Source organism: Peromyscus eremicus, chromosome 19 (genome assembly GCF_949786415.1).
Source record: "Peromyscus eremicus chromosome 19, PerEre_H2_v1, whole genome shotgun sequence".
Lineage (NCBI taxonomy): Eukaryota > Metazoa > Chordata > Mammalia > Rodentia > Cricetidae > Peromyscus > Peromyscus eremicus.
Genome location: NC_081435.1, coordinates 2,928,930 through 2,949,947, shown reverse-complemented (window position 1 = coordinate 2,949,947; position 21,018 = coordinate 2,928,930). Strand labels below are relative to the sequence as shown.

Genomic DNA, 21,018 nt, shown 5'->3' with positions numbered 1-21,018 from the left:
GTGAAGGGTGTCCTGAGTGAGTGATCTCCGTGTGTGGAAGCTGTGTGGGTGGTGTAAGATATCAGTGTGGAGGGCGTCCTGGGTGGGTGTGATCACTGTGTGTGGAAGCTGTGTGTGTGGTGCAGGGTATCAGTGTGGAGGGCGTCCTGGGTGGGTGTGATCACTGTGTGTGGAAGCTGTGTGTGTGGTGCAGGATATCAGTGTGGAGGGCGTCCTGGGTGGGTGTGATCACTGTGTGTGGAAGCTGTGTGTGTGGTGCAGGATATCAGTGTGGAGGGCGTCCTGGGTGGGTGTGATCACTGTGTGTGGAAGCTGTGTGTGTGGTGCAGGATATCAGTGTGGAGGGCGTCCTGGGTGGGTGTGATCACTGTGAGTGGAAGCTGTGTGTGTGGTGCAGGATATCGTGTGGAGGGCGTCCTGGGTGGGTGTGATCACTGTGAGTGGAAGCTGTGTGTGTGGTGCAGGGTATCGTGTGGAGGGCGTCCTAGCGTGGAGTATGGAGAACTGTGTGTGTGGAAGCTGTGTGTGGAGCGTGACGTGAGTGTGGAGAGCTCAGAGTGCACGCGGAATTCGGGGCTGTGCGCGTGTGCCCGCGGGGTGAGGCGTGTCAGCGCGGCCGGAGCCCAGTGCACGCGCGATCCCGGCGCCGCGCTGTCACTCGGCGGGAGCGCGCGGGGCGGCCCCTCTGCGGCAGGCGGCGGCGGGCGGGGAAGGCGGGCGGAGAGCCGGGAAGGCGGGCGGAGAGCGGGGAAGGCGGGCGGCGGCCGCGGACACGTGCAGGATGTCCTTCAAGGTGAGCGGCGCGGGGCCGGGACGGGAGGACTGGGGCGGCTCCGCTGCGCTCCAGCTGGGCGCACTTTCCGCGGGGGTCTGGTGAGCCCGGCGGGCGGCGGGGACTGTCGCCATGGTAACAGGCCGCGGCCACGAAGAAGCCTGCGGAGGTCAGGGCTTCCCCGCAGCATCCAGCCAGGCCCTCCGGGTCCTCCCGCACCCGCCTCCTCCTCAGAGCACTTATCTGCAGAGCGGAAGTGCTTTTGATCGCCAGGCTTCTGCGTCCAAAGGACTCTTGTCTTTTTTGAAGAGTTCATTCATTAAAGTCGTTCCATTTAATCCCCACACTTGAGGGTGAAAGTGAGAGCCATTGATTTGTCCTGGCTGGAAGGTTTTAATAAAAACAAGTCAAATGGATCGGATATTTAAAATGTGCCTTGGTGAACCAGTCTTCGGGGGTGATGCTCTAGAGGGATGATGCTCTAATTGGCTATTCTCGTTTTCTTCTTTTTTCTTTCTTTTCTTTTCTTTCTTTCTTTCTTTCTTTCTTTCTTTCTTTCTTTCTTTCTTTCTTTCTTTCTTTCTTTCTTTCTTTCTTTCTTTCTTCTTTCTGTTTTGTTTTTGAGACGCTAAATAACCCTCCCAGATTCGCAACTATAAAGCTAATGGTGTTAACACCATTAGACTGAAATCTGGGTGCGTCAAACTCCAAAGCCCCTACCGCCATCTCTTGTGATAACTTATTTGAGCAGAGGAATAACAGGACGAGATTTGCATGTCAGAAAGACACTGGCTACCGCTGGAGACAGGCAGGGTAGGGGGACACACCATCAGAACGACGTTATGGTTAGCGTTCTGACAATATGTCTCCCTACCCTGCCTTGTTCGGGTGTGTGTGTGATGTGATCAAAATACATTTTATGAAATTCTTAAGAATTAATAAAAATATAATTTAAACTTCTTTAAATTAAAAGAAATGGATTTGGGCTGGAATGTAGGCAGGGAGAATGGAAGGAATTAGACAAATGACAAGATTCGTTTGAAGTGGCAGAGTTTGTTAACTGGTGTTACTCACGAGTTGGGAAGGCAGGAGAGACAAAAGTGAAATGTTGGTTTGGAATAGTTTGAGCGTGAATGGGAACCCACACGAAGGTGCTGGTTAGACAGATACCCAGAGTGGCAGCTTAGCAGATGGAGATGAGATTTTTGCAGGGAGCAGAAATATGTGCTAACTGAACCCAAGGGTATTGCTCTGTGAAGAAGACCGAGATTTAACATGGGGAACTGGGGACGTGGCTCCCGGGTAAGGACCGGTTCAATGGCTTGTTCAGGCTGTAACTTCAGTGTTCAGGATAGGGGGGCAAAGACAGGCAGAGTCCAGTGGCATGCTGGCCAGCCAGCCTGGTTTCACTGAGAGACCCTTTCTCAAACAATAAAGTGGAGAGCAATGGAGGAAGACATCTGACCTTGATCTTTGACCTCTGAAACACACAATATGCACACCTGTGTGAACACACATCTGTGTGTCCTGGGGATCAAACTTTTATCATCCGACTTGTCAGCAGACATGTCCCACACATACACACAAGCTCAAAAACAAAACAAAAAGATTTAGAATAACAGAATAAGAAGCCCAGTGAGAAAAACTGAGAAAGAACAACCGGATACGGATGGAAAACAAACAAACAAACAACAACAGAATCATGTGCCAAGGAGCTCTAGTCTTTCAGTAAAAATGAACAGGGCCTTAATGTTAGATTCCACAGGGAACTGAACTAAGAATGAAAAAGACCACTGGATTGCGTAACACAACAGCCCCTGGTGGCTGGCCAAGGGCAGTTTTGCAAAGGATTAGGTTCGGGAGCCAGATTACAATAGCGAGTGGAACTTGTGGAACCCACAGCATCGGGAACTCCTTCAAGAGATTCTGGAAACTTGTTTTTGTTGTGGTGGTTGTTCGTTTTGTCTCAGGCCATGGCTGCAGCTGGGATCCACAGTTGTCAAAGGTTTATTTGCTTTATGATGGTTGAACTTGAGCATCCTTAGATGATCACCAGCAAATCACTAAGACGCATGGGTGGGTTAGCACTGAGGAGATGTTCATCATTTACTATCAGGGACATGCAAATCAAAACCGCACTGAGATACTGCTCCACTCCCACGAGGATGACCAATTAGCAAGACAGTGGCAGGTGTGGTGGCAGAGATGTGCAGGAATGGAACCCCATACATTGCTGGGGGGATTGTAATAGGATATTGCTGTGGGATGTTCTGTATGGCAAATGTGTTGCTGATTAGTCAATAAATAAAACACTGATTGGCCATTGGCTAGGCAGGAAGTGTAGGCGGGACAAGGAGGAGAATAAAGCTGGGAAGTGGAAGGCTGAGTCAGAGAGACACTGCCAGCCGCCACTATGACAAACAGCATGTGAAGATGCCGGTAAGCCACAAGCCATGTGGCAAGGTATAGATTAATGGAAATGGATTAATTTAAGCTGTAAGAACAGTTAGAAAGAAGCCTGCCATGGCCATACAGTTTGTAACCAATATAAGTCTCTGTGTTTACTTGGTCGGGTCTGAGGCTGTGGGACTGGCAGGTGATAGAGATTTGTCCTGACTGTGGGCCAGGCAGGAAAACTCTAGCAACAGGATATGGTCATTTTTACTCAATTTGTCCATGTTTTGTTGGTGTGTACATGTATGTGTATGCTTGTTTGTCTGGGGAGGGCATGTGTATGGGTGTGAGTGCACATGTATGCTGGTGTACAGGTGTACATGGAAGCCTGAGGTCAATGTCAAAAATCATACTTGCTTGCACTTCCGCCCTAGCCAATGAGACAAAGCCTCCCTGAAAGAGCTAGTCTTACTAGCCAGCTCGCTCTGGGGACCCTCTCCAAGGCTGTAATTATGGATGGGCAGTCATTTCTCACACTTGCAGAGCGAGCACATTAACCTCTGAGGCATCCTGCCCAACACAGATGTGAGTTTTCAAAAGTCTGGTCTGTCTTCAAAACCTTTAAAACACAAAATTATCACATGACCCAGGGAATGTGCTCCTAGATATGCGCATGTCAGAAATGAAAATATGTCCATACAAAAGCATGTGTACCCATTCATAGCAATAGTGTTTAAAATAGGCAAAAAAATGGAACCACTCCAAATGTCCATCAGCTGATGACACAGTTTGCTTTGTAAATAACAGGCTGGGAGACTTAAACAGCAGATGCTGTTTTTCTGAAGTTCTAAAGACTAGGAAGTCTGAGGTCGGGTGCTGGGTGCTGGCCAACTTGTGTCCAGTGAGGCTCTTTCCTTGGCTTGCAGCTTGCTACTTGATACCTGATTCCTTGCAGAATGGAAAGGAAAACCTCTGACCTCTCTTCTCTCTTTGTATTTTAACATTTACTGGTTTTTGTGTTGTGGACACATGCATGCCCATGGTGTTCTTGAAGAGGTCAGAGGACAGCATGCAGTTGGAGTTCTCTCCTTCCACCTTGTGGGTCATGGGGATCAAGATCAAGTCATCAGACTTAGCGGCATCTTCATCTGCTGAGCCATCCAGCTGGCCTTCTTCCTGTTCTTAAAAGGTCAAAATAAATCCCCCCTTAAGTTGTTTCCATCAGGTATTTTGTAACAGTGACACAAAATGTAACTATATAATACAACTGTTCAATCAAAAGAAATGAACCCTTAATACATGCTGCAGTGTGGGAACCTTGGACATCCACACAGTAAGTGAAACAAGTAATGTCTAGAAAGGTGAATCCGTAGAGACAGAAAGTAGATTAGTGTTGTAAGGGTGACACTTAATGTAATGTCTAGAATAGGTGAATCCGTAGAGACAGAAAGTAGATTAGTGTTGTAAGGGCGAGGAGGGGAAGGAACATTAATATGTAAATGGGTATGTTTCTTTGTGGAGAGTGATGGAATGTTCTGGAATGAATAGTAGCGATGGTTGTGGAACCAAAAGCCATAAGATTGCATTTTTGAGAGGATTATGTAGCATGTGAATTGTGTTTCAATACAAATGTGTTTTAAAGTGGCAATGGGGCATGTCTTGAATGCTTGGGAATAGAAGGGAGAATTGCAAGCAGGTGATCTTTGCAGGAGGCAGAGGGGAAGCAACCTGAGCAGAGGGGCTTCCACTAGCTAGAGAGATGAACTAGAAAAGTGGGGGTGACTCTCCCGTGGGGCTTAAAGGACAGGAGGAGAAGTTGAGCCTCCACTGAGAGGAAGCTGAACATTACTTGGTGTTTTCTAAAGTAAGACCTGTGAGGAGTTCTGGACTTGGTGAAATGAATGATAAGCAGTGCTGGTGGCAGTGCTGGTTACCACGTGGAAAGGTCACGGTCACGACAGAACCCAGTGTTAGTTTCAGAGTTTTATTAGGAGGAAGGGGTGGGGGAGCTCGTGCAGAGAGCAGAGGGAAAGATAGTGGGGTGCGGGGGAGAGAGAGCAGAGCAGAGAGGGTGGGGTCCGCATCCGGCGTTTTAAGGGCTCCTGGTGAAGGGGCCTTATGGAGCTACACCACGCATGCGCTGATTGCGTGACCACACCACGCACATCGTCGCCTGCGCACGCTGATGACGTAAGACCCTTTGCTTAACTCCTGAACTGCGCATGTGCAGTCATGTAGCTGGAGTGAGGGCAGAGTTCTAACACTTGGGGTAAGCGGTAAGGAAGCTTCCGGGCTGAGACGGTGGCTCAGTTGTCTGGCAAACGTGAGGACCTGGGTTCTAGCCCCCGGCCAGGCATGTGGCACATGCTGGTGATCCGGCACTGAGGAGGTAGGGACAGGACAGGCAGATCCCCGAGGCTTGCCGGTCAGCCGGCCTAGTGTACTTGCAGAGCTCCAGAGCAATGAAAGGCTCTGTCTCAAAGAGAAAGATGGCCAGCACCTAAGGAATGACGGTGAGGATTGTCCTCTGATATATATCATGAGTTAATGAAAAAAGAGGCCATGAATTTGAAAAGGAGCAAGGAGGAAGGGGGGGTGTGGGGAAGGGTTTAGAGGGAGGAAAGGGAAGGAGGAAATGATGTAATTATGTTATAATCTCAAAAAAGAAAATAATTTTGTTGTTTTTAGTTTTTTGATATGAGGTTCCACTGTGTTGTCCAGGCTGGACTGAAACTCACTCTGCAGACCAGGCTGTCCTCGAACTCACAGAGATCCACCTGCCTCTGTCACCTGAGTGCTGGGATTAAAGGTGTGCGCCACCACCACCTGGCAGAAATAATTTTTAATACCATCTTTGTAAGTGGCTAGCTTGTCTTGAAGGAGCGGAGATCTGTACGTCTGACTGAAGGGCAGTGGTCTAGAATCCAGATCTTGTGCTGCAGTGTGAGAAGACCCTGCCTCCACCAGGAAGGGGAAGTGGGGAGGCTGAAGCAGAGAGAGAAGGAGAAGTCTGCGCTGGCAAAGAAGACTTAGCCAGGAGCAGAGTGGAATGGTGTTCGGGGAAAGGCCCCAAGTTCCAGCCAGTCGTGACTTACGTTAGCAAGGCTCTTCATCCGCCTCCCATCGGTTCAAGCGTATTGAAACACACTCAGCCCACAGTAATTGTGGAGACTTTACTGTAAACTTTCGGGGAATTTTTATGACATTTGTGTTCTAAACTATTTACTTAGGTATGAGTAATTTTCCTTTCAACTATGCCTTTTGTTCTACAGCTGCTGCCTGTACTCAGTAACTGTGGTGAAAACAGCCAGGCTTGCACACTGTTTTCTCCTGGGATCAACGTTATTCCAAATTCAACAATTAACTAAGTTGACAAGATGTTGGGTTCTTTAACAATTTCTTGAATATTTATTAACTTTAACATGGGAGCCAGGAGTTAACCTTTTTATTTTCAGCCCAAGTGTTGGGGTCTTCCAACCCCATGAACAAAAAGTCAGCATTGTTGATGCATCCATGAGAGTCTGCAAGGCATCATACATCACAGTTTCTGCCATTTGTGTGTTGAGTTGGAATCACTGCATGTGGGCAGTGTGACTCTGAACCACGTGGGCCCCTTCAAAGCTGTTACGGCTTTTTTTCTGTTGTTACCAGTCCCCTCATTTCACACCCAGGGCCTTGCACAGGGTAATCAGACTCTCTACCACTGAGTTCCACCCCAGCCCTGCTAGCTCCCACTTCCCTCAGGCACCAGCTTGCCCCCAGAAATCTACTTTCCTAATTGGCAATTCCTAATTTGTTCTGGCCAAGGAAATAGGCATATATACAGTGTGTGCTGGCTGGTTTTATGTCAACCATGTACGAGCTGGAGTCATTTGGGATGAGGAGACCTCAACTGAGACAATGTCCCCACCAGACTGGCCTGTAGTCAAGCCTGTGGGGTGTTTTCTTAACTGATTATTGAGGTGGAAGGGTGCAGTCCATTGGGGGGTGTAGCATACCTGGGCAAGCGGTCCTGGATGGTATAAGAAAGCACGCTGAGCAAGCCGGTAAGCAGCACTCCTCCATGGCCCCTGCTTCAGTTCCTGCCCTGACGTCCCTCAGTAATGGACTGTTAACTGGAAGTATAAGATTAAATAAACAGTTTCCTCCTGAAGTTGCTTTTAGTCATGATGTTTTATCACAACAGTAGAAAGCTAAGTAAGACACAGTGGAAACTGAGGGCTTTTGTTCTTTGGTTGGTGGTGGTGGTGGTGGTGGTGGTGATGGGGTGTGTGTGTGTGTGTGTGTGTGTGTGTGTATAGTAAGGTCCATGGATTTCAGTACATTGGCTTTTGACTTTGTAACTGCTGTTCCAACCACTCAAGTCTTGGTGTTCAGGACTGAGGCTGCCAAGAGCCCTACTCATTTGGGGATGGGGGAAGTTTATGATCACAGAAAACATGACTGCGAGCTAAACAAAAGTTTCTAGAACTTTCTTGACCAAGTCTTAGCCAGGAAGATGAAGTATCTCACTATGGAGTTTTGTGGTCATCGTTGAAGCCAGCTGTGCCTCAGCTAGACAAATACAAAAGTCCCGTGTTTCATCCAAGTCCCCAAACATAAATGACCTCATGATGAACTCCAGTTCACCACGTACCTTAAAGTACTTGGAGAAGCCACAGGAAAATAAATTAACAAAATGAGGATGTTTTAACCTGGCATATAATTCACCCGAGTATCATCTTATTATTTCCTTTATTTTTCACAGAGACTTATAATGTATGTGTAGTATGGTGGGAAGTCCAGGAGGAAAAGGAGGAAGGCAGAGGAAGTGGGGGAGGGAGGGCAGAGACAGAGCATTGTCTGCATTAAAGCCTGCAGGCCTTGCCCAGCCTTCTCCATACCTTTTATGGTTCTCTACATAATGCACGCAGGGGAGATTTGGAAGTTACCCAGGATTGTGATTCTTGTAGACTCCCCATGGAAAGGAAAGTTGGGGGAACTTTCTGTCTTGGCAAGAGAGGAGATTGGAAGGGCGGGTGGAAAGGTCACCGGAGGTCATGGCAGCCTTATTCCTTGCTGTCTACTGAAGAGTTTGTGAGTGGCAGAACAGTGTGGTGTTCCCAAAAGGGGCAACCTGTGACGGGTGCCTGGTGCCTGACTTGCTGTTTCTCTCTTACCTTGTCTGAAATGACAGAACCCATCTCTCTGAGCTGTGCTGAGGAGTAAATGATGTCTATGGAGACAGCATACCATGCAACATTGAGCTTGAACTTCAAAAGTGTTAGCTCAAGATGCCTGGCCGTGTGTAGTCACAGTGCCAGAGAACACACACCCATTTCTTTGCTAGATATTTCTACCAGGATGCTCCCCTAGGCAGTTGAAACATGTTCAAAGTTGAGATCATTGTGGTGGTACACACCTTTAGTCCCAGCAGCAGACGGGTTTCTGTGAGTTCGAAGCCAGACTAGTCTACAGAGTGAGTTCCAGGACAGCCAGTTGTAGATGTAACCAACCGTCTTATTAAATAAGAAACACAGAACCAATGCAAAGAAGAAAGCCAAGAGATCAGAGCTAAGAGCCTTACCCACCTGCTGCAGCTAGCCTCTTAAGCCAAGAGACCTCTCCGAAAGAGAGCTACTTCCTGTCTGTTTGTCTTTATATACACTTTCTGTTCTGCCTTCTCCTTGGTTGTAAACCCAACCATGTGACTGCCTCGTCACTGCCTGTCTGTACAGACCTCCAGACACACATTGGAGCGTGTGTCTCCAATGCTGGCTGTATCCTTGAACACACAGAGATCTACCTAGCTCTGCCTACCAAGTGTTGGAATTAAAGGCGTGCACCATGAACGCCCAGCTCTGCTATGGCTTGCTATTAGCTCTGACCCCCGGGCAACTTTATTTATTAACATACAATTAAAATCACATTTCAGTACAAATAAAATACTACCATATTTCCCCTTCTCTATTTTAATAAAAAGAAAAAAGGAAAAAGGTTATAACTAACATAAGAAAAACTATATACAAAGTACAATAACTATATACAATATATACAAGTGATAAATACCTAAACAATGTCTAGTCCATTTGTATTTGACAAATTCAGAGAAAATAATTCCATTATCTATCCTATTTTGGTAAGTCCAAAATGTACCTAATTCACTTTCTATCCTAACTAGTCTTCAACTATAACTAACTAATCTTCAACTCCCTCAGAGATCCAAGAAGGAAAATAATATTACCTAACAAAAATAAAAGCAGGAAGTGCATGCAAGCAACTTCCAAAAAATTTGTGAGTTGACAGAAACAGCCAGCTGCCTGGACAGTTACCTGAGGTTTCTCCGCAGTGTTGGGGTATCATCTTCAGCCTATAGGCTTAGCGTATTTGACAGACTCATTTGTGAAGTAGGATGTACACAAGGTCAATAGTTCGACCTTACATTGGGTGAGAGCAGTCCATGTACCAGAAACACCTGAATTCCACTAGTGTCATGCCATGATTCAGGATTTTAAATTCTGGAAATTGTTGATGTTTTTTTTTAATTCAGCTGTCCATTCTTCTTGGCTGTGTATATGTGGCTTCATCTCAGCATCCCATTCTTCTTCACATCCCTCTATTAAATGCCAGTCTACTATTGAGAGGCGTGAGCTTAGTTACTCTTCAAGAATAACTGTTTCAGCTGCTGTTCCATTGCACATCAGAAGCCATCGGCCCACTGCCTGTTAAGCTGCCTTCGAAGAAAAGGGCACTTCAGGGATGGTGCCATATTGTCCTGGCCTCAGAAGATGCCTTTTGATAAAGCCATAACCACACTTGTTTTGGGAAGAATCAGTAGTCCTTTGTTTCATGTCCTGTCTGTCCTGTTTGTCAACAGTTGATTCAAGGATACTTTGTTGTCCAGTGGCTAACTTTTGCCACAATGAAAGTTAACTCCATATGCAGTTTCTTCAATGCCCATATTTTCTCTGAAGTAGATTAGTACTGCCAGGAGCCGACATGTCTTATAGTCATAACAAAAAGAAAAATTTTCTAAGTTATTAAAACATTTTAAATGCCATATTCTGTAGATCTCTGAAGGGTTTGAAGATGACCTATCTATCTAAAATATATCTGCTCAATTTTGAAAACATGCCTAATATGACTACAAGTTCTATTGTAATGTCTAACTACTAACTTTCATTTCTTTATATCCTAATAGTTGGTAATAATAACATTCAAGGATCAGAAAATTGTATTACATTGTTAAATGAACGGTATAAGTACAATTAGAAATATACATATAGAATTTTCTAACAATATCAATTTCAATATATATAATTTGTATCCAATATAAAACAATCCAATCCAATGTAAAGTATTTAAAACTAGTAATTGTCTTTTTCTTTTCTTTTTTTTCTTTTTTTTAAACAAGAACCTTAAATCTAATCTCCTTTGCTTAGCCTTTTTCCTAACCCTTGACAACAACTTGTAACCAACCCCCCTAAACAATGAAAATTATTCCAGACCCAAAACCCATTAAAAAGACCAAAAAACCACCTACCCCACACCACCTCTTTGGGAATGTGGGCATTGTATCCTTAAAATTGCTTCCTGCTGGTTATGGGCAAAGTTATCTTTATCCTGAAAGAAAAATTTTAGGTTAATTGTCAAATTCTAGGAAAGGTAACTATATCCTTTATTATCCAGTCTATGTATAATGCCAAAGTTCAGAGTTTATCTCAAGTCCTTATTCAAGTAGTCTTTGAGATTGGATCATCTCAGCTGGCCATCTCAAAATTGCTCTGAGCACTTAGTAGTCCAAAAAGTGATCTGTAGATGATGTTTGTCAGCTTAATGATATTATTATTGTCTACGTGGAATTGTTGTTGTTGTGGGGCCCCATCTTCTTCCTGGAGACTTCAGTTGATGTTAGGTCTGGCCATGAATTCCTGCAGAAAACTGATAAGAGACTCGAACACAAAGACATATATATGCAGCTAATTGAAGCCTTTTTTCTAGAATTAAAATAGAAAAGGGGAAATATGGTAGTATTTTATTTGTACTGAAATGTGATTTTAATTGTATGTTAATAAATAAAGTTGCCCGGGGGTCAGAGCTAATAGCAAGCCATAGCAGAGCTGGGCGTTCATGGTGCACGCCTTTAATTCCAACACTTGGTAGGCAGAGCTAGGTAGATCTCTGTGTGTTCAAGGATACAGCCAGCATTGGAGACACACGCTCCAATGTGTGTCTGGAGGTCTGTACAGACAGGCAGTGACGAGGCAGTCACGTGCTTGGGTTTACAACCAAGGAGAAGGCAGAACAGAAAGTGTATATAAAGACAAACAGACAGGAAGTAGCTCTCTTTTGGAGAGGTCTCTTGGCTTAAGAGGCTAGCTGCAGCAGGTGGGTAAGGCTCTTAGCTCTGATCTCTTGGCTTTCTTCTTTGCATTGGTTCTGTGTTTCTTATTTAATAAGAAGGTTGGTTACATCTACATTTGGCGCCCAACGTGACAAGAATCCATTAAAAACTGCTTGGCTTGGCTTGGCGGCAGGTCCGGTTTCTGGCCTGAGTGGCCCGGCTCCCTAGCTTGGGCCCAGCTCGGGCCCAGGTTGGCTTGGCCTCAGGCCAGACTGACTGTAGCTCCAAGCGGTTGCACGCAGTTGGAGCTACTTGCTTAAAGCTGGAGCTACAAACAACTCAGGCCTGCCCTGCTGAACAGGACCCCTGCCTGTAAAGCCAATGCATGCGGTTAGAGCTTAAGGAAGCCAGAGACAAGGCTTGACTCTGCTCAAGCGGAACACATGGCTGGATTTAAGCTCTTAGCCAGAATTTGTGGCCTCTCTCTCTCTCTCTCTCTCTCTCTCTCTCTCTCTCTCTCTGGATTCACACCTCAGACACTAGGTGGCTGTTTTGAAATTCCCTCGGATTTCTACTGTTCTACGCAGACTTGGTAAGTCACTTAATATATCAGATATTTTAAAGGAAACTATTTAAAAGAGAAATTTTTTCCACATTAAAAAAAATGGGTTTTATGTGTACATTGGAAGAAAATTGGGCTTTGTTTGAAATTTTAGGCAGTCTGACAATGGAACAACTATATGAGAAGATTAATGTTGATTGAATTATGCAGTTTATTACTATGCTTATCTTCATTTTACTATTTAAAAGGATAGTCAATTTAAGTGCCAGGATAACAGTTTTAGAAAAACTTGTTAAACCTGTAAAAATGAATCACAGAGAAATTCAAATTCAGACAGAAGAAATTAATAGTGAAGCTGTTTCAAGATTGGATCATAGGGTTACAGAAAGAAAGCCTGTTTTCACACAGTCACCCTTAGTTTGTCCAGTAACCGTACAGCAGTCGCCTGATCAAATGACTACACAAAATATTTGGGCTCCAATTGAAATGTTAGATTTACGAAGGTTTAAGGAGGCAATAGTATCTTATGGCATGCATTCCCCATCTGTAAAGCAAATGTTAAACTCTTGGTCAACATATAATAGGATTATACCACAGGACTGGCGGGAGCTGGCACAAGCTGTTCTTGAACCCAGTCAAAGGCTCCAGTGGCAAATGTGGTTCAGAGATGAGGCTAAAAACATAGAAAAACAATGGAGGGATAAAGGAATACAAGTCTGCCAGGATCAGCTTATTGGAGAAGGCCAATATGCTTCAGTACAAACACAATGTTTATATGATGTCCAAACCCTAATTCTATGTCGAACGGCAGCCTTGAATGCAAGAGACAGAGTTGAGGAACCAGGAAAAAAACTGAGTCATTTACAAAGGTTATACAAGGCCCAAAAGAATCTTTCACAGATTTTTTACAAAGACTGGCTTCAGAAGTAAAGAGAATGGCCCCAGATTCAGAAGCTAGTCAGATAATAATTGAATCTTTGGCCTTTGAGAATGCAAATGCAGCATGCAAAAGAATAATCAGGCCGTTAAAGGCAAGATCTACACCTTTGGAAGATTGGATTAGAGACATGGTTAATGTTGAGGCTCATGACCATGATGATATGTGGGTAAGAGAAGCAATTTCAAAAGGTTTGAGGAATGTTAGATGTTTTGGATGTGGAAAGCAAGGACATTTGAAAAGGGATTGCAAACAGGTCATTCCTAGAAACAATGTTTCTTCAAGGAACAATGGCAACAGAATGCCCCATCCTTCTGGAGTATGCAGAAGGTGTGGTAAGGGAAAACACTGGACCAATGAATGTAGATCAACAAGGGACAGGCAAGATAATCCTTTGCCTCAGTCTTTGGGAAACTCCCAGAGGGGCCTCATGCAGGCCCCCACAGTAAATCCAGTTCAAACCTTTCCTGCAGTCATAGAGGAAACCCCTACTCAGAGCAATTAAATAACCAAATGCCTATTGGAATAAATCATGCTGGTCAGGATGATGAAACAGAGAATAGAAAATTCAGGAGAAAACATAAAGAAAATTTTTTGGCAAACTTCTATTAATGAACAAAGACCAAAATTAACGATAAAAATAAATGGTGTTTTGTTGTCTGGTCTGGTAGACACAGGTGCGGACGTTACCATAACTGCACCAGAATTTTGGCATCCACCTTGGCCTCTTCAGGAGGTAAACGTTAGGAATTGGGACATTATCTCAAGTGAAACAGAGTGCAAGATGGCTCGAATGTATAGGTCCAGAAGGACAGAGAGGAAAATTAAAACCATATGTGGCTAACATAGCTATGAACCTGTGGGGTCGAGACTTGTTGCAACAATGGAATACTCAGATTAACATCCCTCCAATCTCAGAAACAAATCATAAACTAGCACATGTTTCTGAGAGAAATATTAAAAGATATTATTCTAATGAGTGGTCACCAGCCATCCATATTATACAAGAACAGGGCACAACAACTGATGATCTTCCAAAGACTCCAACAGCTCTACCTTTAAAATGGTTAACAGACAAGCCTGTATGGGTTCAGCAATGGCCTTTAACAACAGAGAAACTCCAGGCTTTAGAAGAGCTGGTAGAAGAACAGTTAAATGCTCAGCATATTGAAGAATCAACCAGCCCTTGGAATTCTCCTGTATTTGTTATTAAAAAGAAATCTGGTAAATGTAGAATGGTAACAGACCTTAGAGCAATTAACAAAGTAATTCAACCAATGGGCTCTCTACAATCTGGAATTCCTTTGCCTACTCTATTACCAAAAGGATGGCCTCTCATAGTTATTGATTTAAAAGACTGTTTCTTTTCAATACCCTTACAAGAAAAAGACAGAGAAAGATTTGCTTTCACAGTGCCTACTTATAATAACTCTCAACCGGTTAAAAGATTTCAATGGAGGGTCCTCCCACAGGGAATGTTGAATAGCCCAACTCTGTGCCAATATTTTGTACAACAGCCATTGGAAGTGGTACATAAAAAATTTCCTAAATCTATAAAATATCATAAGGAATCTGAAGAACACTGGGCAAATGAGACAACTGAAGAAAAGGGACAAATCATCTCTCCCAGGAAACAGAGTGAAATGGCGTATGGGTATGTCATCAAAAAAATTTTATGTCTTCCTAAATGTTTGTTTCTGCTCTTCTTTAAAGATCTAACACTATTTGTCTTCTAATAGTCCCAGTTCAATTAAAATTTAAAGCTGACTTTGGAGTTGGAAAATGGCTCTCTCCTTCTTTAAATTCAAGCATGTTGTTAAAAGGAAAATGCAAACTCCCTGTATCATGCCAGAAGAAAAGAGCCATCTTCTGCTATGGGACAGGAGAAAAGCCAAATTAATTAAGGGACTATTCTATTACTAATCTCAACTCTTTGATTCTATTCTGATTCTTTAAACTTTTCTTAAAGTATTAATTTTATATCAAAATTTACAAGATTTATATATATGTAGATATATATATACATTTTAAACTTTGTTAAGATATGAATGGTCATATAGAGTACTAACTAATTCTAGAAAGAAAAAAGGTTTTCTCTGGCTGCTCAGGCCTGTTCTGTTTTTTAGGATTCTCTCAGGCCCTGCACATCACCTCCACTGCCTTATGGGAGTGGGGCCCTCTTTCTCCTCTGTTGTGGTTTTTTTTTTTTTTGGTTTTTCAAGACAGGGTTTCTGGAACTCACTCTGTAGTCCAGTTGGGCCTCAAATACACAGAGATCTACCTAGCTCTGCCTACCAAGTGTTGGGATAAAAGGCGTGCACCACGAACGCCCAGCTCTGCTATGGCTTGCTATTAGCTCTGACCCCCGGACAATTTTATTAACATACAATTAAAATCACATTTCAGTACAAATGAAATACCACCATAGCCAGTCTCTCCCGCTCCTGTTCCCACAGCAGTCTGTGGCTCCAGCACCCAGAGCTCTGGCCTTCCATACACAGTGTCATTCTAGCCCTGCATCTTCCTTTCCTCTGTTACACAGTCACTGGGACTTTTCTTGTGTGCAAAACTGGTATTTCTCACCTTCAAACACCCCCTTCACTCCCCAGGATAAAGTCCAAGTTCATGGATCTGCTCTGCCCTGGGTCTCTGGTCCAGAAAGAAATCTCATTCCTTTTTTATCCTTCATGTCTTACACTCTGTCCTTCCAAGAGTGATACTGAGGTAGGCCTTGGGCAACAGTGACCATGATCTGTTTCTTATTCTCACCATTAGCAGCCACACTTCTCCACTGACCTACAAAAGTCAGGCCTGTTGATGGGGGTTATTTTCCTATGAGACTATAAAGCCACTGTAGGCAGAGGTCAAAGTTAACCTGCATTCCTAACCCTAACCACTCCTTTTGCCCCAGCACATGCTAGTGACCATGTTTACATATTGCTTGGAGAACCATATCAAGCTCTGGCTGTGCATTTGTAGACAGGATTTCTTGAGCATGTAAAATGCATGTTTGTGTGTTGTCTCATTTACTCCTCCAGCACAGAACAGAGGTGCTGTATTATTATTTCCCCCCATCTTACTTGGCTCAGGAGAATGTAAGTGATTCACTTAGGATATACAGCTAGAAAGTGGTTCAGACTTAAACCTGACTCTCTCTTACCCCAGATCAACTGTTCTGTCCAACCTTCCTCGGCCTCTCAGAAAGCCAAGATCTGGAGGGAGAATGAAATATTTACAGCTTTTTACTAAACTCATTGTCTAGCATCTTGGAAACTGGTCTGCCCAGCCTAACTGCAGAGGAACTTCCAAAACCATCCTAAAGAAAGAAGATGCCCTGGCTCCAAAGCTTGTTCTAACAGTAGATGCTTGCTGTTTGCAGGTGTTTTTCCCAGGTGTTTGAAGTTCAATTGAAAGTTCAGTGAAGTCATGGGCATGGTGACGCACGTCTTTAGTCCCCATACTCAGGAAGCAGAGGCAGGTGGATCTCTGTGAGTTTGAGGCCAGCCTGGTCTATAGAGCAAGTTCTAGGACATCCAGAGCTGCACAAAGAAACCCTGTCTTGAAAAACAAGAAAGAAAGAGAGAGAGAGAGAGAGAGAGAGAGAGAGAGAGAGAGAGAGAAAGGAGAGAAAGCAAAATCATTGAATAAAATGTTATCCCACTCCTGTTAGGATGTCTTAGGGTTTCTATTGCTGTGAAGAGACACCACGACCATGGCAACTTTTATAAAGGAAAATGTTTAATTGGGCTGGCTTACAATTTCAGATTATGGTGGGACATGGCAGTGTGCAGGCAGACATGGTGCTGGAGAAGGAGCTGAGATCCTACATCTTGATCCACAGGCAACAGGAAGTAAACTGTTTCACTGGGTGTAGCTTGAGCATAGGAGACCTTAAAGCCCGCCTCTACAGTAACACACTTCCTCTAACAAGGAACAACTAATCCAACAAGGCTACGCTTCCTAATAGTGCCACTCCCGTTGGGGCCATTTTCTTTCAAACTACCACACCCCACCCCACTCTGTTCTCATTTTAGGGAGAGCCTGCAGAGACACTCCATGTTGACACTGAAGCAACCCCTAAGTTCATCCTCCTAGACTCCATCCTGGCCTCATGCAGTCTCTATTAGAGGGCATTGTCTCATGACCTATTATTCACACCAACCCCACTTGCCATGGCTTCTACTAGTACTGGGGTACTAGTAACTGTAGCAAGTTAGACACAGCCTGGGGCAGAGGTGGGAGGCTCTGGTGTGAGCACCTTGACACAGGTTAGCTTGAAAACTCAGGAGAGTCAAGTTTATGCTTTCAGGGAAGGTAACTGGTTAATGTGGATTTGTGGTGCCCCCCAGTGAGCCAGGAAGCTGTTCAAAGCATGTTTGTGATCTGTCTGTCACTCTCCACCTTGCCTGGCTCTCGGGTTTGCACAGCAGCACTAGCTTGCTTGTGCTGAAAGACTCTGAAATGAAACCCTGCGCCAGCAGATGCTTTCATCATCTGCCAGCACTGCACACTCGCGGTGCCTGGCTTTCTTGAGTAGCTGAGGTTAATGGTACTGTGGTTTTAACTCAGCGAAGCACTGTATTTAATACAATTCGGTGCTCATGCCTTTATTCAAGACCCACCCCCTCAGGAAGTAACCACAGGAATTTACAAACCCTTGTGCTCTGTTTTTCTATACATACATACTTATGATAGTTTCTAAACTAGACACAGTAAAGAATAATGACAAACATTAATAAGGCAGAACAATTATAATGGAATACTGTAATAAAGTCCCTGTGGTTTGTTTTTGCCCTTTGGGGGGCCTGACACCTAGCTCCCAAATAAATCACACACAGAGGTTTATTCTTAATTATAAATGCCCAGCCTTAGCTTGGCTTGTTTCTTGCCACCTTTTCTAAACTTTAAATTATCTCATCTACCTTTTGCCTCTGGGCTTTTTCCTTTTCTTACTTCTGTATATCTTACTTTCACTCTTACTCTGTGGCTGACTGTGTGATTGGGTGGCTGGCCCCTAGCATCCTCCTCTCCTTGTTTTCTTGTTCTTTCTTCCTTTCCTCCCAGATTTCTCCTCCTATTTATTCTCTCTGCCTGCCAGCCCCGCCCATCCTTTTTCCTACCTTGCTATTGGCCATTCAGTTCTTTATTAGACCATCAGGTGTTTTAGATAGGCACAGTATCGCAGCTTCACTGAGTTAAACAGACACAACACATCTTTGCATCATTAAAACAAATGTTTCACAGCATAAACAAATGTAACACATCTTAAAACAAAATTCTACAGCAAATTCCCACATCGCTACTTTGTTCTTTGGGGCTGTGACCAAGTAAAGAGTTAGCTGGACACAAGCACAGTTGGTATCATCACCTAGGTGGCTAAGTGAGCAGAGGGTGGGTGGCAAAAGCAGTGTAAATACACTGTACAAAGGAGTGAGTCCATTCCTCCTCACAGGGATGCAGGAAAGAGAGTGCAAGATTTCATCACATTACTCAAAACCGTATTCAGTTTAACACTTATGCATTGTTCATTTCTGGAATTTCCCATTGAATATTTTCATGCCATAATTGACTGTGGGTAACTATAACTACAGGAAGTCAAACCACAGTTAAGAGGGACTGCTACATGATCATCATCCTTCACTTAACAGTAGATGTTTTGAGCCCAGCGGTGGTGATGCACGCTTTTAATCCCAGCACTCAGGAGGCAGAGGCAGGTGGATCTCTATGAGTTCAAGGCCAGCCTGGCCTACAGAGTGAGTTCCAGGACATCCGGGGCTACACAGAGAAATCCTGTCTTGAAAAACAAACAAAAAACAGTAGGTGTCTTGAGAAATGGTCTTGGATGGTTTCATAAAATGAACAGGCATAGAGTGTTTGCAGGGCAGATAAAACCTAAGACAGCTAGTGTCATTGGTTAATGTAATTCTAGAAGACCATCATGGTATATTCAGCCTGTCATTGACTAAAATGTTATTGGGCATGTAACTCTATTTAAAAGATGTTTAAAAACAGGCCTTTGCAGTCATAGAGATGTTTTTACACATTCCCCAAATTCTTTTATTAGATAACTTGAGTGCCATCAAATGTCCTGGGAGCAGCAACATTCTGTAATAGTACTATAGTTGGAACTTAATTGTCCCTATTACTGTAACCTCATGAAGGAAAGCATTTGGAGTGGAAGAAATGAGCATTGATGGTGTGCTGGTGTCTCACGCCTTTCCTGCATATGCTCACCCCGCACTGACACTGAGGACAGACCAAATAAACAGTTTTACCCAAGTCTGGCTTAGCGAGTCAGTGAGTTATTGGGATTCCTTACAAGAGCATGAGTGACTGAAAGGCAGCTTCATCCTTGAAAAGCCCACCCTCGCATGGGTGATGACCCTGGAAAGCTGCCCACCCCCAGCTCCTGGCATGCCTGGCATGGGTTCCACTGGCTAGAGAGCTTTCTCTCTTCAGCATCTGTTACAGCTTATAGCCTTGGGGAAGAAGCCATGTGAATCTTACAAGTTTTAGGAGCTTCCTGAGTCCTTCAAGTTTTGTTTACTTCTTGAACCTTCTGAGTCTCCTTCCAAGAAGGAGTGTTCAAGTTCAGGAAAAAAAAGAAAAAGAACCTGTGTTTTAGGCAATCAGTCTATCCTCAGCATCTCTCTCTCCATCCCTCCCCCTCCCTCCCTCTCCCTCCCTCCCTCCCTCCCTCCCTTTCTCTGTCTCTTCCCCCCTCTCCCTCTCCCTCTCCCTCCCCCTCCCTCCCTCCCTGTCCCTCTCTCCTTTCCCCCTCTCTCTCTCTCTCTCTCTCTCTGTCTCTCTCTCCCTCCCTCCCTCCCTTTCTCTCTCTCTCTCTTCCTCCCTCTCCCTCTCCCTCCTTCCCTCTCTCCCTCTCTCGCCCCCCCCCCCGCAAACTTCAGGACAGACATTTTGATCTCTTTCTAAAGCAAAAGACAATGATTCCCATGGACCAAGGCATTTTTGTGTGGCAGTCTGAATCTCAGAGCTGTCTAGTCCCTAGCCATTCTTCTTCTCAAGGATTCTTCTCTACAAATCCATACCAGTTTGTCTTAGCACAGGAAATTAAACCAGCTTATTTCTGCTGTTCCTTTTAGAGGCTTTATTTCCGGTCCCCCCACCCTCCATAAGTATGGCCCAATTCTAATTTAGCCACTTCAGAATGCCCCAGCAATGGAGGAAGCAGGGGACAAAGGAGCATTCTCTGCCCAAAGTCCCCAGTTCTCACCCAAAGCTTCTGGCAAGTTCCAATTGAAGGGAGAGATATTGGGTGGAGGGGAAGTAAGCTGCCTACCCCAGTAGCTGGAATCGGCTAGAAAATGTTGAAGACACAGAAAAGGTACCACTAAACTCCTTTAAAAGGTCAGAAGAGAGAGATTTTGCTCCACTTGCAAGGAAAGGGTTATTTGGCATGCTTCAGAGAGGAAATGGCATCTGGGCAGAACCTTGTCCTTCTAGGATGGGGAAAATTCATTTCAAGTTAAAAGGAAACTGTGAACAAAGACCTCACACAGGCAGGAAGGCAAGGCTTTGGTGGGAGGTGAGGCATTGGTTCTGGTGTATCAGAGTATTGCTCTGCAGACAACCTTGGGCCCAGAGATTGTAAATAAAACTCTTCTCATAGCCTGGAATTCTACGATCTCATATATCGAGAGGAGGGCATTTTTGCAAATGATCATCCCTCATCTCGAAGTTCTTCCTTTAGAAAGGTGTTATATGTGTGCATACAAGCAGCCATGATCATTGACTTCTCTTTTAAGAGCCTGTTTGTTTCCACTCTTGCAGAAAGAAACTCCACTTGCCAACGCTGCATTCTGGGCAGCGAGGAGGGGAAACCTGGCCCTGCTGAAACTGCTGTTGAACAGTGGTCGAGTGGATGTGGACTGCAGAGACAGTGTATGGACGGACGTGGTATCTGCATGCCCAGAGCACGCCTTTGCACTCTGCAGGCGTGAGCACCCCGTGAACATGCTTCCTTCACATGCTTATGCACTTGTTCTTGTGTTTGCTTGCTCCATCCTTTC

General features: G+C 44.5%; 1 protein-coding gene across 1 annotated transcript in view; it reads left to right on the top strand.

Annotated features, from left to right (window-relative positions):
- The first annotated feature begins 693 nt into the window (after positions 1–693).
- Ankrd29 (ankyrin repeat domain 29) overlaps positions 694–21,018 on the top strand; it is a 56,911-nt gene continuing 36,586 nt past the window's right edge. Inside the window, exons 1-2 of the mRNA XM_059246432.1 lie at positions 694–793; positions 20,780–20,890. Of these exons, the coding sequence (XP_059102415.1) occupies positions 782–793; positions 20,780–20,890 (123 nt within the window). The 5' untranslated portion in view covers positions 694–781. The remainder of the gene's footprint in view (positions 794–20,779; positions 20,891–21,018) is intronic.